The sequence below is a fragment of the Limulus polyphemus genome, unplaced genomic scaffold (genome assembly GCF_000517525.1).
Source record: "Limulus polyphemus unplaced genomic scaffold, Limulus_polyphemus-2.1.2 Scaffold1406, whole genome shotgun sequence".
In the NCBI taxonomy this organism is placed as follows: Eukaryota; Metazoa; Arthropoda; class Merostomata; order Xiphosura; family Limulidae; genus Limulus; species Limulus polyphemus.
Genome location: NW_013667016.1, coordinates 61,281 through 79,654, shown reverse-complemented (window position 1 = coordinate 79,654; position 18,374 = coordinate 61,281). Strand labels below are relative to the sequence as shown.

The following is an 18,374-nucleotide window of genomic DNA, read 5'->3' as shown; positions in this document are numbered from 1 at the left end:
TCCATTATGTTTTATAAAAACAGAAAGTAAAGATCATACAATGAAATATTTCTCTCTGGATTATCATCTGTATGGAGTGATCTATGTTATTGTTGTTAATATTAAAACAGAAAGTAAAGATAATACAATGAAATATCTCTCTCTGAATTATCATCTGTACGGAGTGATCTATGTTATTGTTGTTAATATTAAAACAGAAAGTAAAGATCATACAATAAAAAATCTCTCTCTGGATTATAATCTGTACGGAGTGATCTATGTTATTGTTGTTAATATTAAAACAGAAAGTAAAGATAATACAATGGAATATCTCTCTCTGGATTATCATCTGTACTGAGAACAATGTTATTGTTGTTAATATTAAAACAGAAAATAGACACGATACAAATTAATTTCTGCTTCATGGAAAGATTGTATTTGTATCATTATTTGTACGGAATAAACTCTGTCATTGGTGTTTATCTTAAAATAGAAAGCAGGAATAATACAAATTTATTTCTGTTCCTCTGTGTGCAAGGAATTTCATGTTCTTATATTTTAAAGGCGAACTAGAACCCATGGATCGCTCAGTACAGCTGTAAGTAAAACGTATCGGCTCTTACGGTGACTTAAGCATCATTCCAATTGTGAATCGCGGGTTCGAATCCCCGTCACACCAAACATGCTCGCCCTTTCAGCCGTGGGGGCGTTATAATGTGACGGTCAATCTCACTATTCGTTGGGAAACGAGTAGCCCAAGAGTTGGCTGTGGATGGTGATGACTAGCTGACTTCCCTCTAGTCTTACACTGCTAAATTAGGTACAGCTAGCGCAGATAGCCCTCGTGTAGCTTTGCGCGAAATTCAAAACAAACAAACCAATTGTGAAAAGTGATGGTATGTACCTGTTTTATTTGGTTAACCTTTGACATTGCTCCACAAATAGTAGATAAGGGAGACACGAATGCCTTATCATAGCGTGGAATACAACGCTGCATTGTTTGCTTTGATAGAAGTTCACCAAATGAATTTTGGTGTAAAGTCATAATAGTAAACTAGAGCTAAGATAATTAGGTTTAACTAAACAAACTGTATGCTTACATTCACTTAATATAACCTATCACATAAGTTTCAACCACATCTAGGCCTCCAAATGGTAGTTGTTAGCAGAGTGTTTAGTGTAGATCTGAATCATAAAAACGTATTAAAACTTATATATAGGATAAAAAAGTGTTGAGAATGAAGTAACTGAGATAATTCGTGGGACAAGTTGGTAATTTGTAAAGATACTTTCACCATACGTGTCTTTAGAAGGTTCGATACCTACATCTTGTATTTTTCATTCTTCTCTCTCTCGTCAAACCGTTTTTGTCCGTGTTTTTCGTGAATTAAGTTGTTAATAACTGAAAGTTTGAATTCATAAATTTCCCAATATATAACTTTCAATTCATAAATTTCCCAATATATAACTTTCAATTCATAAATTTCCCAATATATAACTTTCAATTCATAAAAATTTCCCAATATATAACTTTCAATTCATAAATTTCCCAATATATAACTTTCAATTGAATTGCATTTTTGCAGAACTTTAACGGGCTATAAGTTTAATTTTCAATCCTAAAATTAAATACCTGATTAGCATCTGTGTATTTGTCGTTCTACAACAATTTAGTATAAAAATATTAGTACAAAAGCTTTTAGAGCCACAACATGTGATTGGCGATGTTTAGAGCTACTCAAAACAAGTTTTATTTTGTTCGATAATTTCTGACAAACGAAATCAATAACATGACTTCATTTTCATTGGCTGCTACGGAAAGGGAAAAGAAATGAAAACCTACCTTGGTGGGCAAACATAATAGTTGCATGTTTGTGCCGAAGTTTTAGGTTTTCTGTCTTCATCGCAGAAGTACGGAGGCACTCTGAGTAGATCGTAGTCACGGAAACATTCAAAGATTGGCGTTTGGATCCCTGTCAAAATACGGAGGTTTGGTATTTATGAAGATTACTTCGCAAACAAATTGAAATATCCGTCACTTCATATGTAGTAGAAATGTAGGTTACATTATACACCAGCCGAAACATAGGCCACGCGGAGTAGTACTCTAATTGTAGGCCACATTATACACCAGCCGAAACAAAGGCCACGCGGATTAGTACTCTAATTGTAGATCACATACAAATATGCTTTCCTTACAACTTCCTTGGTCACAGATAGAGTTTTTTACAAGCCGTGTTCTAGTTTTTAAAGTATTATGTATTGTTTCCTCTTATTTAGTTATCTGGGACGTTTAGGTAAAAATTGGTCCTTGATGAAAAAGCCCATGAATCAAAGACTATGTGGTTACAGTAAGGGTGGGCCCAGGGGGAGTCAGCCATATGGAACAAGGGGACCTGAAACAATATGATAGGATAATTGAAAGTTTGTGAGACAACTACAATGAGCAGCATTTATAAGCGAAAACTCGTCTTCACCGGGCAGTTTTGAAATTGTGATAAATCTTCCATAAGGTGGGTTGGGAGCGATGGGCGTGGCGAATCTCTTACCTGGTCAAAGTCGTCAGAGGTCATACGTCTCTGGTTGTCGTGAAAAAAATAATAATTTCTTTTTCTTCTGTAGCAGGGCCGGCATGGCCAGGTGGTTAGGGCGCTCGGCTCGCAATCTGAGGGTCGCGAATTCGAATCCCCGTCACACCAAACATGCTTACCCTTTTAACTGTGGGGGCGTTATTATGTGACGGTCAATCCCACTATTCGTTGGTAAAATAGTAGCACAAGAGTTTGCGGTGGATGATGATGACTAGCTGCCTTCCCTCTAGTCTTACACTACTAAATTAGAGACGGCTAGCGCAGATAGCCCTCGTGTAGCTTTGCGCGAAATTCAAACAAACAATCTTATGTAGCATACAGTTTATAGTTAATATAATGTACTTGATAGCTGAAATTTATTTTTAAAGATTTCTAAGAAGCATGACCTAGTGGGGGTAAGCACTGAGTCCCTCCCCAGGTATCCACTTTAACCACTGATCAATGTACTTATGTCTTCCTGACGAAATGCAATTAAGAAATGCTATTAACTTTATTAATGATGTGCTTGAAAAAATATTCTCATTACAAGATCAGACGGTATAGAAAAAAAAAAAAAACTTCTTCAATGTGTTATATTAATTTAGTAGCAATTAATACAAATAACAAACCTTCCAAAGACTATCTTGCTCTGACTACACCGAAGTAATATTTGTGACTTGATATAGTTTATCTAGAAAACCAGATCTAATACCAAACCATTATTCAATGTAAACGTAATAAGTCTGTTTGCTTGTTTGTTTTGGATATTCGCGCGAAGGTAACCAATGGTTATCTGCGCTGTGCCCACCACGAGTATCAAAACTCGTTTCTAGCGTTAAAAGTATTCAGACTTACGTTGTGCCACTGGGGAGTGCTACAAAAGAGCTATCTGCCACATTTATGACGCGCCCATGTCCCCAAAATTCGGAGCGCAATTTGCAGCAACTGGACACAAACTATGAAACCTCGAATTCACACTCCGACACGCTAACTACTAAGCCACGTCCTAATAAAAAAAAGCAGTTAAATTCTCCTTTAAATAAATACATATAAATCCAATAATTAACACACAAAATCGAGATCACGAGTTCAATACTTATTTGATACAGTATTTAATATATCGCTCCAGTTAGCAAAAACTCTGATTAATTTATTTCGCTGGACTCTCCGGCCCCTGGTGGCTCAGTAGTAAGTCTAAGGGCTTATAACACTAACAACTGGGATAACTGCGAAGGGCAAAGCATGGATAGTACATTCTGAAGCTTTGCGCTTAACAACGAAATAAACACTTCACTTAGAAACAAGTTAAAAACTTGAGAACACAGCGCTGCTGCAATCTTTATTTAAGTTCATTGAAAACTTGTTTAATTTTATAGATATTAAAACAAACATTGAAAACTTGATTAATTTTATAGATATTAAAAAAACATAGGACCAAAAACAAACACAAGACCGAAAAACAAACATAGGATCAAAAAACAAACATAGGACAAAAACAAACAAAGGACCAAAGAAAACAAACATAGGACCAAAAAACAAATAAAGGGCCAAAGAAAACAAACATGGGACCAAAAAACAAAAAAGGGCCAGAGAAAACAAACATTGAACCAAAAACAAACATAGGACAAAAACAAACAAAGGGCCAAAGAAAACAAACATAGGACCAAAAAACAAATAAATGACCAGAGAAAATAAACATAGGACCAAAAAATAAACAAAGGACCACAGAAAACAAATATAGGACCAAAAATAAACATAAGACCAAAGAAAACAAACAAACATATGACCAAACACTTCAATAAATCACTTAAGAACCGATAAAGTTTCCTTACTTCAAAGACACAACGCATATCATTAACTAATTAACGAAATTAAATATAAAGGACCACTGACTCCCTTATAAAGCATTTCATAAATAAATTGAAGAAGTTAATGATAAAGGACCAGTGTTTAACAGTCTTATATACCTTTTCTTGTAAAGAGTTTCATCATATTGTTAACGTGCTTTAATTCTATAGAGAATTTATTTTAAATCATTAACATCTTTGTTAACCATAGAAACTTCACAATAAAACCTACTATAGATTAGAAAAAACCGTACAGACTCTATTAACAAAATAGAATATAATCATAGCGATTACGTGAAAAGAACAACACATTTTAATGTCGCGTTGTATCGACATATCAACACATTTGATGGAATAGTAAGTCGTTTCCTTCGTAAAGACGCTCCTCGGTTCTAAGTGTTTCGGTTTTGTTCTGGAAACGTAGGAATGAAAGAAAACCAACAGTTTTTTTAGTTCTTTCCTTCCATAAAGTTGAGATACAAACACAAAACACTGAATTATTTCTTAATTAATTTTAGGTTTGTTTGTTTGTTGTTAAGCACAAAGTTACACAATGGGCTAACTGTGCTGTTCCATCCTAGGTTATCGAAAGACGGTTTTTAGTGTTATAACCCTTCAGAAGTATCGCTGAGGGTGTGTCGGGGAGGATTGGGGGAATTGTTGTCCAAAGGAAAATGACAACAAACTGATTTGACATTAATTAATAAGGTCGCTCCTATCAATTTGTCATGAGAACTTTGAGAATAATTAAGTTTGCTGCTTATCAAATTTGAAATTAGGAAACTTGCTACAAATCTTGCACTCTTAATAGCAAAAATATTTTACTAAAAATATCAAATATCATATTTCGTATATGACATAAGTTAAAAACTACCGCCAAAACAAGAAGCGATGCATGATGAAATTCCAACTTTCTTCCAAAAGAACGTGATCGTGCTTCCCGAAGTGTTACCGAATTTTTCCGAATTGTTGCCAAGTCTTTCACCAGTTTTTTGTTTCGTGTGCTCTTCAAGTCGATTTATTACCATAATTCCCTCTGGTGAGTTCCGATAACTGGTACACGGTTGAAGAAAACAAACTTTTCTGTCAGGAGGGTAAGGTCCTATAAGTGATGAAACTAATAAATTTGTATACGTCATATTCTGGTTTTTTCTTCAACAAACACACAAGAACCTTCTTCAACAAACACACAAAAACCTTCTTCAACATACACGCATAAAATCTTCTTCAACAAACAGGCAAAAAACCTTTTTCAACAAACCATAAAAACCTTCAACAAACATACAAAAACCTTCTTCAACAAACACACAAAAACCTTCTTCTCTTGGAATTAAGTCTAGACATTTTAATTATGCTAATTACGTATGCGTTTCTTAGGATACAGATTGTCACGCATTGTTTTACATCGCATTCTTTATGTCTGATGTTCCATTGTTAGTTAGAAGAAACAAACAGTAGAGTTGTTTAAAGCTGCGTGCAAAGTTATTAACTACGTATTTCAAAAGCTTTCTAATAGAAACTGTAATTAATTATACAGTTTGCCGGTCAAAGAAGCCTACCATTGCATAGACGATATTTACAATTCTGGGTAATTAACGTTTTGAGGGAATTCTTAGTCCTAAATGGTTCAACGCTTATGAAAAAAATAATAATTGTGAGTAGGGAATCTTTTCAATTTTGATTTTAGTTATTCTAAACAATGATGAATTCTATAACATCACAACTTTTGAAATAATTATTACATCCTTAAAATCTAAACAAAATTTACTTTAAAAAAAACCGTAACAATACAATATTAGTAACCTGAGCATTTGTTAACAGGCAGCGTGGAAGGGATTTTAAGCAACTCCAGATATACTGTACATTCAACAGAACGTCGTTTCACTCCTTCACCACAGGAGGCGCTGCAAGGGCCCCAATTACCAACCGTAAACCTGAAAACAGCAACAAGTGTATTATCACTAAGTCAGTGAACTATGTTATATGTAATAATAGAAGATACTTGTAAAACATTTGCAGTCAAGTTAATATCTATATTACAAAAGTACTTCTTTAACTTCAGGATTTCTAGAATAAAACAAAATAATTCTAATCGCAGACTACGAAAACTATAAGTACAATTGTCTTAGGCCTAACATTAGTTAAACCTTTATTAAGATATTCGATAAAGAGATAAATTAAGACTGTAACTTGTGTACGTTTTTTGCTTTAGTTTAGTTAGGACTAAACTTTACCGTATTTAACACAATCTATCAATAAATAAAGTTATAATGATATTCTACGACCTAACGTTAGACTGCTTTTTAAAACTTTGATAAGCTTTTAATATGTTGTACAAAATGTTTGATAAAATATGTTTATATCCGTCTTTTGTTTACATCTGTTGAAATGAAATGTGCGCGCTTTTGCATTTAGATAGTAAAGTACAAGCGCATTTTCAAGACAGACAAAAACTGAGTACTATTATAATAGACAAGAATTTAAAAAATATGAATTTTAAAATGATGTAAGGGTCCTTCTATAAAAAGTAATGAAGCAATAATTAAAACAATAATCACAAATTTATAAAATGTAATCCTTACTTTGGCCTAAAGATAAATGTATAAAGCTGCCAAAGTAGGAATTAAGTTTTATAAATTTGGGGTTGTGACTTTAATTCTTGCTTCATTACTTTTTTATAGCAGGATCTCTACTTCATTTTAAAATTCATATTTTGTAATACTCTTGTTTGTTTACATTTTATGTTATACCTGTATATACCTGGAATATTAAAAGCGGAAACCCACAAACAAGTCAAGTAAGCTGGAGAGATCTTGTAGCGACAGTCCGAGCTGTCTAGGCGCTAGCCCCGCTGACGTGATCAGGTATGTGGGTAGAAGACGAAAAGTTGCTGTTTTAGAAGTTTTTGAATTGTTATACCGGACATGTTAGCGGCCTTTTTAGCGTATTATTAGTGTATACGCGCACAATATTTCGTAATCAATACTTTGAATGGTCGGTTTTTCGTTTAGGAATTCAATAGGGTGGTTTTTCGGCGCGTGAATTATTTGGAACCCTTGTCGATCCCTACTATTAAGTACTACTGTATTTAAAATAGACGGCAATATTCTGCTACTGACATGAATTGCATCCAAGTTTCAAACAAATAAAACAAAAAATTAATAACAATGGGTTCGAACAAGAAAAGCCGATATTTTTTTTTAGTATCTATCAAGCTGTAACATTAAATAAGACATATCTAATAATGTTAAGTCTATAAAAAGTAAAAATAATAAAGAACACGTATAATATATATAGATGTAGCTTAAGACTGAACAACTAACCGGTAGTATAAATATAGCTTAAGGCTTAACATTTAACAGGTAGTACAGATATAGTTTAACGCTTAACAGTTAACAGATAGTAAAAAAGGGGCTTAAGGCTTAACAATTAACATATAGTATAAATATAGCGTAAGGTTTAACAGTTATAAGGTAGTCTAGATATATTAAGGGTTAACTGCAACAAATATTATAATAATAAATTGTGTTGCCTTGGTTGTTTTCTTGGTCGAAATGATCCATTGGTCTGTGAGATTGTGAATAGATGGCTCTGGTTGTAAGGACGGTTCTGAGTTTCTTCGATCCAAGAGCTTCTGGCTGAATCTGAAGTTAAATTTGATTTTTTTGTTAAGTTATCATTAATCAACTTTTTAGTAAAAATGTTAAAACGTCTGGTACCGAACGTTGGAAAATATAAAGAAAGTAATATGTAGAATGTAAACTTCCTTTAATTAAGAAAACTTGTTGTTTTTTTTTCATCCGAGAGAAACATAAAGGATCGCTCCATCAAAATTTAATTATTTAGGAAATAAGGCTTTTAATATCACGTGCAGAAGATTTGTGTATCTGTCTGATCACAGCTTCAAGCCTAGATTATAAAATGATCGGAACATTTTATACACGTTGAATATATAGAAGTGTCTGTTGGAATATGTTATTACACTACGGAAGAGAATTGGAAATAAATATGAAAATGACAGAAACCTTCTCGTTATATTATCCAATAAGTTTTAACTTACAATACAACAAGCACTGTTCAACACAAATTATAGATAGATAGAATAGATATTCTTCCACAGGGTCCCCGAAAGCGTTCTGTTTCAAGAGTAAATAAAACCAAAATCAAGTGTAACAAATATTTGTATTTCTTGCTTTTGAAGTTCGTATGTTATGCTGTGTTGTAGCCTACAGAGTGCATAATTTTTCTCATGATTCTTGGCATGTGCACATTTTACTGACGTCACGACAATACAAATTGCAACGTTAAGCATCTCTTATGTGACGTAATTTTAGCACCTACTGAGTGACTGATAGACACACTACTGTATAGTGGTGCGAGGGATTAAAACAGGTGACCCCTCCAGGCAGCCATCGGGTAAATAAATAGATAGGTAAACAGATAGTTAGATAGATGGATGGATAGATAAATAGATTGAATGAGTGATAGATAGATATATTACCTGGCTGTTTACCACCAGTACAAAGGAGCTGTTTTACACAAGTTCGCCTGGACTCAGGTTGTGTACTAAGATCACACTCGGTGGTTAGAAACCCTTCAGAACTCCGACAAATCACAGCTCTTTCTTGATGACCTTGACCACACGTTGCTGAACACTAAACACAATAAATGTAAATGATCTAATGACCTTGACCACACGTTGCTGAACACTAAACACAATAAATGTAAATGATCTAATGACTTTGACCACACGTTGCTGAACACTAAACACAATAAATGTAAGTGATCTAATGACCTTCACCACACGTTACTGAACACTAAACACAATAAATGTAAATGATCTATCATTCAGTTTACCATTTGTCAAAGAGTTATATCGGTTTCGGGGAATTCCACCCCTCATTAGTAACCCTGAGCAACAGCAAATCGAAAGGATAAGACAAGTTGCTTTCATAATGTCTTCGAAACTTTTTACATGAGAAATTAAATTCTATAATTTATAGACATACAAACAATATCTGAATGTGTTTATTATTTTTAGATGTACAGATATTTCACGAACAGAACTAAAATTCTGAAAGATACTGAAAACCAATATAGGTAATATCTTCGTTATCAGAAACACAACCATAATGTATTTATCGGATTTATAGCGTTATCATAAAGAACAAGACAATGTCTTTTATTAAATATAGCAACAAAGCAATGTTGTCATCATTCGTAGCTTTATCATGATGAAGAAGACGTCACAATGTATTCAGATACTAGTAAATTGAATATTTTCATAATGAAATGATCACCTTTTATCGGTATTTTCAACTGGAATTTTACCCATATCTGCGCAGTAGTCAACGTAAGATTTTCTTTAGTTACTGGACGTTAAATAATGTACAATGTTAAGAAATCTACCATACATACTTACGTCAGACCAGGATCCTTTAAACCATAGAGGACAAACCCTGTTGTTACAGGGCTGTTGAGTGCGAGGTTTTGGTGGAAAACAAGATCCTTGTTTAACCCACACACTTGTTCTATTAAAACCGTTTCGAACACAGTAAACGTTGCGCATTTGGAATCCATTACCGCAACGAACGCTGCAGGGTCCCCAATCTTCCACAACCCATCTAAAGTTATCACAAAAAAATAATCCTTTGAACATATCTTTCAATCTTCATATAAAAGTATTGTATAACAGGTTCTTAATCATTTTGTGATTAGCTATGAATTCTTCTAATTTCTCTTCAATTAATTATTCACTCTAAAATGTACAATACAGAATATTGAATACGATGTTTCACTTTGAGATGGCTTAGTGCTTTCTATTGGCTATTTATAGTACTTAAACATGTTCTAGGCTGTTTTAAAATGGCTATTTAATTGTCTTGACATATTTATAGGTGATAAAAGTTTTTAACGTCTTCAGTTCTTGGTACGACAACAATCCCTTTCATCGTTCATAGAATATATTATTTATATTCTACTTACTTCAAATTTCGTTAATACTTCATAACTTTTTAATCACACAAATAATTAAGAAAATTAGAAAAGCAGAATCTGAAATACTTTACTGAAACAAACAAACATGTACGTACTTTAGAGGACATTTTGAAGTATTGCATGATCTTATACGAGGTCTTGGCCTTGTTGTATAGTCACAGAATCTCTCTGAAACCTTTTCTTCTGTTTCCATATCCTTGCAGAAAGGCCTAGACATCTGAAATCCTAGAGGAAAATATTGTGAGTCTTGATAAATACAACTAATTATCTATATTGTTTATCTAACACCAGTTACATAGTAGAATATATTGTATATCAATGTAAACACTTATTACAAGTTTAATAGCAAAACATATAAATGTAGTGTATATCAATGTAAACACTTGTTAAAAGTTTAATAGCAAAACATATACGGTGATTTTTTGCAAAAGATTTGCTTTACAAATTTCGAATTAGCGTTGTATCAAATTAGCATTTAAGTTTCTAATTTTTGTCTCATACAAAGAATTTCCCAAAAGTCTTTCCATTTAACAACAAAAATCGTCAGTTGGAACTAATAAAGAGAAATAAAAACTTCTGCAGTCAAGCCCGATTCTAATAAGTTTTATGTTTAAAAAAACTAGTTCTATTTTTTAAGTTTAGGTCTTTTTGCATACACCACTGCATTAAATATAATTTTCAGATGTCCTTTTGACTCTCATCATAGCTGAGCTCAGCAAAAGACCTCCTCAAGCAATACAACAGTTTGACTCTTTCTCTTCAATGAATACATATACATGATCATTTTCAAAGTACTTCCCGATCCGAGCACTTCCATCGGCACATATATGTGTCCCCTTCAAAGCACTTCCAGGGCACAAATATACGTCTCCATCCGAGCACTTCCTTTGATACATATATATATAATCATTCAAAGCACTTCCATCGATTCATATATGTGTCCCCTTCAGAATACTTCCTTGGGTACATATATATAATATATGCCTCCCTCAACGCACTTCCATGAGCATATGTCCCTTTCAGAGCACTTCCATAGGGACATATATGTTTCCATCAGAGCTCTTCTGTCGGCACATATATGGGACATATTGTATAACCTTTGTTTTAGCCTTGAAAGGTGTAATATTAACTATATTAAGATAGGGTATTCCATTGCAAACTTCCAAAAGTTTACCAATTTTATTTTTTTATAATATATGCCTCCCTCAACGCACTTCCATGAGCATATGTCCCTTTCAGAGCACTTCCATAGGGACATATATGTTTCCACCAGAGCTCTTCTGTCGGCACATATATGGGACATATTGTATAACTTTTGTTTTAGCCTTGAAAGGTGTAATATTAACTACATTAAGATAGGGTATTCCATTGCAAACTTCCAAAAGTTTGCCAGTTTTAAGTTTTAGATAAGTAACGAAATATTAAAATATGTGTGTGTTCCTTTATTGTGCATTTAAAAATAAACCAGGCACGGTGAGAGTATTTTATGTATGAACGTGACAGTTAAACAATAACTGTTTTCTTGTGTCATGTAGCACTTTAACTAAATCACACAATAATTTAAAACATATAAAAGCAAGTATTTTTACTCAATTCATTCAACAATTTAAGAAAGACAAGTAGCCGTAAACCTTTCAGAGAACCATTTTTAAGTTCTGTAAGACACAAATAACTAACCAGCTTTTTACATAAAAATATATAACCTTGAATGAATAAAACAAAGTTTTAGCACACACCTCTACCACAAGTAACAGAACAGGGAGTTAGATGGGTCTCCACCCACTCGTAAGAAGTACGTTTACAAGTTGTTCCATCACCTCCACATATTCCACAATCGTCCACTTTCTTCACTGACCCCAACTTCAGGTCACAACCTATGGGCTGAGATGTAGCACACGTTCACTAACATAAAACGTCTGTTTCATCTATTTTACAAAACCTGCTATGTTGAATATAAAACAATAACATTCGTATTCTCAGGACAAATACAACGAAGATCTGAAATATGACGTGTCTTAATAAAGAGCCTCTTTCTGGATGTTTTCCTTAGGATGGGAAGTTTCCATATTTTCTTCTCAAGATAATTAGACAAACTGTTACATTTTTGAAAATTCAAAGCATAGTTAAATCAGATTAATTTTACTTCACATCTACAGTTCAGAATTAAATGATCCATAAATATTGTTTATCAAACATATCTACGTATATTATGCGTATTGTCAAAACTGGCGATGTTGCGCTCAAAAGTCATAAACAATTAGCATATCGAACCGTAAGCTAGCTGTAGCTGTGGAGCTATATTCACTAACTGATGTCAGCCTGATTACGTCAAGAGTATATTTATTTTTGAACGTACTCAAGATTGTTAAAGACTAGACAGAACTCCATTAATGTTGTAAGACTTTTAAAATTGTCATTTCGCATTTATTGTATAATGTTTATCAATCTTAATAAATCTATAATTTCACCGTCTTTTACTGAGTCGTAGAAAATCCAACTTATATTTGGTTGATTTATACTTTTGATCAAAGTTACACAAACGGTTATCTGTGCTTAGTTTTTAATTGTGAAGTGACAGACCAGCGGAGAGGCAACTAGTCAACAGCACCCACCGCCATTTCTTGGAATGCTCTTATCTGACTGAATAGTTGGATTTAACTGTCACTCTTATTATAAAGTGTACTCACGTCCCCAGAGTGCGGAGAGTGTTTTTGCAGCAAGGTGCCAGCGAACTGTGAGTTAGAGTTTTACTAAATTAACCACCAAAACACGAGATCGTAGTTACATAAATAATGTAAAGCAGGAGAAATATCATTCACTACTACCCTCCCCCTCCACCCACACCCCGCTTTTATAGTAATATACAAACAATATTTTTGGATTTTTTTTTGTAATAATTCACTGCATATTTTAAAACTGACACGGTGTTGATGTTGTAATTAATCACAACATTCCTCACCCAATGTTGAGTGGTACCACTTAAACATAATCGTTAAACATATCTCTCCTAGTAGTACCACAAAAATACACGTTACAACGATGGTGTTATTAAACACATTTTTCCTAGTAGTACCATGGAAATACACGTTACAACGATGGTGTTATTAAACACATTTTTTCCTAGTAGTACCATGGAAATACACGTTACAACGATGGTGTTATTAAACACATTTTTCCTAGGTACCACGAAAATACACGTTACAACGATAGTGTTATTAAACACATTTTCCTAGTAGTACCACGGAAATACACGTTACAACGATAGTGTTATTAAACATAGCTTTCCTAGCAGTACCATGGAAATACACGTTACAACGATGGTATTATTAAACACATTTTTCTTAGTAGTACCACTGAAATACACGTTACAACAATGGTGTTATTAAACACATTTTTCCTAGTAGTACCACTGAAATACACGTTACAACGATGGTGTTATTAAACACATCTTTCCTAGTAGTACCACGGAAATACGCATTACAACGATTGTGTTATTAAACACATCTTTCCTAGTAGTACCACGGAAATACACGTTACAACGATTGTGTTATTAAACACATTTTTCCTAGTAGTACCACGGAAATACAGGTTACAACGATGGTGTTATTAAACACAGCTTTTCTTTACGCGTGTGAAATGATCTCATTGAAACATATGTAGAAGATACTTACTTTGTGTACATACAGCTTCTAGGTTAACGAACACATCTAAACACCGTCATATATCTTTAGCGTTTAGTCCTAAGTTTGTTTATTTATTCACCATTCTGCTATCGTAAAACCCCTGTTGTCAGATTATAGAAATACTTACCATGCATTTCCCACCTACACACATATCGAGAGACCCCTTACGGCAGCGAGTTCCATCTTGAACTCTAGGTGCTAACTTTGCGACAAACAGGTACGTGCTTGCTTGACATGTAAGGCTGCATGGATCTTCGGGATCGTAAAAGGGAATCCAGTGGTACAGCCGTCCTCGGTAAGGCCTGTTGTTGTGGGCTTTACACTGTGTAGCTCGGAAATCAGAACGATCTCTACATGGCTAAAAAGAATGTCTACTTTTACACTAAAGAAATTACTTAATTAATTAGTTATCTAAGATGGAGAGAAATGCCTATAATTACACTTGAAAAATTACTTGATTATCTTTGCTGAAGAGAAATGACTGATTTTGTTTGTTTGTTTTTGAACTAAAGAAATTACTTGGTTTAAATTACTCTAGTTTAAAAGAAATGCTACTTTTTCCGATAAATTAATTACATGCTTACCTCAGCTGAAGAGAAATATCTACGTTTTTACACTAAACACATTACTTGATTACTCGAGCTGAAAAGAAATGCCTGTTTTTTACACTAAACAAATTGTTTGATTACCCTAGCTGAAGAGAAATGCCTGTTTTTACACTAAATAAATTACTTGGTTACTCTAGCTGAAGAGAAATGTATGTTTTACACTAAACAAATTACTTGATTACTCTAGCTGAAGAGAAATGTCTGTTTTTACATTAAACAAGTTACTTGATTACTCTAATTGAAGAGAAATGTCTGTTTCACACTAAACAAATTACTTGGTTACTCTAGCTGAATAAAAATGTCTGTTTTTACATTAAATAAATTACTTGATTACTCTAGCTTAAGAGAAATGTCTGTTTTTACACTAAACAAATTACTTGATTACTCTAACTGAAGAGAAATGTCTGTTTCACACTAAAAAAATTACTTGATTACTCTAGCTGAATAAAAATGTCTGTTTTTACATTAAATAAATTACTTGATTACCCTAGCTTAAGAGAAATGTTTGTTTTTACACTAAACAAATTACTTGATTACTCTAGCTGAAGAGAAATGTCTGTTTTACACTAAATAAATTACTTGATAACTCTTGCTGAAGAGAAATGCCTGTTTTTTACACTAAACAAATTACGTGATTACCCTAGCTGAAGATAAATGGCTGCTTTTTTATAAGGAAGAAATTACTTGGCGAAGAAATGCGGATTTTTTGTTTAGTTTGTAGAACGGATTTAAGCTTACACCTCGTTCACATTTTCACCTGTGAATGGTTATATGTTGTTGGTGTTTGTTATACCTAAGCACTTACTAAAACTGTACTACATTACCTTCAGAGTTGTTATATACTAATTCTGTGTTGTTAAATTCGCTGTGTTCAATACACAGTTGGGAATGTTTGAAATAGTTTAAAAGCTTATTGTACATGTATTTATTTTTGGTCTCCCTGAAGACAATCTGTATTAACTGATCAAACGTCTTGAATTTTACCTGCATATTACATATACTATAACGAATCGAATTTCCGGAGCATCCTGTTTTCGTTACGCACTGTCGAAGTTGGTAGGTTACGCCACCGTCACAGCTCCTCGAGCATATTCCCCAAGTGCTCCATTCTGACCAACCCATCGTAAATTCATCTCTCTTATGCCCAATCTATTCATGTTTAACAAAAATGAAAAATAAATTATTATACATAAAAGTACCTCAGGACAATATTTACAAGCATCCACCAAGAAGCAAATATAGCAAAGAAAGAAACCAATACTTAACTTTTGAAACGTGGAAAGTTTAATAGTAGCAACTAGCGACAGGTAAATTAAATGAAAAACTCGCCATTAGTCACCTACGGATATTTTTCTGTTTGTTTTCTAATTCAGTGAGCCTGATTATATATATGTTATAAAACTTTAGATATGGGTTGCAATAAAACCATTTGTAACTTTACACAACTACGAGGAGAGAACCTAACAAAGTGTCGAAAAGTCACAAACATTATTATCGCTGTCTCAGTTATAGCGTCTAAAAATGTGAATTTCAAATTATATTATTGGGGAAACTAAATCATGAAACGATATCTTTCTAATGTGACTGTATTATTGGGGAGCTAAATTCCCCAATGATATATCTCTAATGTATATATATTACTAAGGAAAGTAAATTATCCAAGAATGCCTGCAAGACAAATGTATTATTTGAGAAACTAAATTATCCAACAGTATTTATAACATAGGTACAGTAATATAAATTTACAATTCAAGTGCGTTTTGGTGTGTCATAATTTGAAAGCGAACAGACTGTATTCTAAGTTTTGTGTTATGAAGTTTACAATAGAGGTTTAATAATATGGACAATTAATTTCTGTCTTCACTGTTTCTGTCTATTGAATATTCAAAAAAAATTGTTGCCTTTTAGTTAATAAGAACTGCACTTATCAGTTTATAAGTAGTTATTCGGAATATACATGTTAGTTACATAGTTATTTATTTTGTACAGAACTACATGGCGTATTATACCGTCACAAAGCAAAACTCTAATTAATGAAGGACTCACCGTTGAAGGAAAATTCAATCGCACCAAGAATTGTGTTTAGTAATCAATAGTTTTACGATGTATTATTTCAATTATTCAATATTTCCTTAAGGGCAAGAAAAAGACAGAGTGCTAGTGGTAAAAAGATATTTGTCAAGGTCTATCTAAAACACGGTGTTATACAAGCATATAACAGACAGACGTTATAAAGCCACAGATGTTACAATAGTTCAGAATAACAAGAACTCTTGGTAGTCGTACAAGCCACCTGAGCTTCTTTAAAGACAAAATAACTGTTCTAATCAAATCCAACATACCAAAAAAAAACAATTTAACTGCATGCATCGTTTTATAATAGATCCTAAACAAAAACAACTTAAAAATAGAACATCTCAAATACACCTTGAAGATATAGTCAAAATGTATTACATTTATTTTACTAAGAATCTAATGATAAAGATAAACAGATACTTACGTTGATCTATTAATAACAAATTTTCTAAAATTCCACGACCCTCGCGAGAATATTTCTTTCACAAAACATACTCAAAACTAACATCTAGAACTGAAAAAGCGATACCCTGAAGGTTTACAACACAAAGAAAGAAAGTCACCATGAAGAAAAAAATGTGTAATATCCATCACAATCTAGCAACAATGTCATTTTATTGCCAAACGCTGTCAAGTTTCTTGTCTAGTAAACAGAATTTTTGACAAAAACCTAATTCATGTTTTCCCTCCGTGATACAAAGCACGCTTCAACTTCTTTAAGAACTTTCGTACTCTTTACGAGAAAAGAAAAAATTGAGCTGATTTATAGAGTTAGTTTTATTTTTGCCTCGATCATGATAAAAGTTAACGATTTCTAGCAAAGTGGAACTTTTTTTAAGTTGTCTTTCTACTTCGTATTTACAATTAAGTTGTCTTTTGCACGAGCAGCAGTAAGTGAATGAAAAACATCGAAACATAAAGAATTGTACGCTAATTCAAAGAAACCGCCATGTTATTAATAACACACAATGTTACGAATTTCATTCCGACACTTACATTAGTGTTTCATCATGTGACATTAGTGAGACAGTATCCAAGGCACTTTTCACGCTGTAAAATGTCTAATTAACTACTGTAATAGATGCTTGACCATGTGAGAAAAGTAACCATCCGAATTATACTGTAATATAGCTGCTTGACCTTCTGGGTAAAGTAGCCACCCAAATTATGCTGTAATAAATGCTTGATTATGTGACAAAAGTAACCATCTGAGTTATACTGTAATAGAGCTGCTTGACCTTCTGGGAAAAGTAACCACTGTAAATAGATTTAAAGCTATAAAAACTGTTAAATAGTAAACATCTCATTGATACTATAAATACTTGACTTGAAAGAAGAAAAATGAACCTTCAGATTAAAACTGTAAATATGCTGCTGGATCAACCAAAATATAACTTAGGAATCAATACTTTAAAAGCATTTCATGATCTTCTAAAAGAATAGCGAAATTTTTACTACAAAGATTATGCTTACTCTTCTACAGATGCCAACATTCTGTTCATACTGTAAAAGTGTGTGTTGTTTAACCTACTGAAAATGTAACTATCTGATTCTTGAAACTTTGTAGAATGGACGGCAAGTGCCTGTTGTAGTTTGTTTGTTTGTAATTAAGCA

General features: G+C 33.2%; 1 protein-coding gene across 3 annotated transcripts in view; it reads right to left on the bottom strand.

The window, feature by feature from the left end:
• Window positions 1-18,374, bottom strand: part of LOC106463430 (ADAMTS-like protein 3) — a 48,624-nt gene that overhangs the window by 13,273 nt on the left and 16,977 nt on the right. For 2 of the 3 annotated variants that reach the window (XM_022390920.1, XM_022390922.1), the window contains exons 3-12: window positions 15,669-15,833; window positions 14,204-14,434; window positions 12,130-12,274; window positions 10,489-10,618; window positions 9,819-10,020; window positions 8,898-9,051; window positions 7,929-8,040; window positions 6,200-6,330; window positions 5,271-5,498; window positions 1,823-1,952 (exon numbers count right to left, since the gene is read on the bottom strand). In XM_022390920.1, the coding sequence (XP_022246628.1) occupies window positions 1,823-1,952; window positions 5,271-5,498; window positions 6,200-6,330; window positions 7,929-8,040; window positions 8,898-9,051; window positions 9,819-10,020; window positions 10,489-10,618; window positions 12,130-12,274; window positions 14,204-14,434; window positions 15,669-15,833 (1,628 nt within the window). The remainder of the gene's footprint in view (window positions 1-1,822; window positions 1,953-5,270; window positions 5,499-6,199; window positions 6,331-7,928; window positions 8,041-8,897; window positions 9,052-9,818; window positions 10,021-10,488; window positions 10,619-12,129; window positions 12,275-14,203; window positions 14,435-15,668; window positions 15,834-18,374) is intronic. The other variant, XM_022390921.1, reaches the window with a different exon arrangement.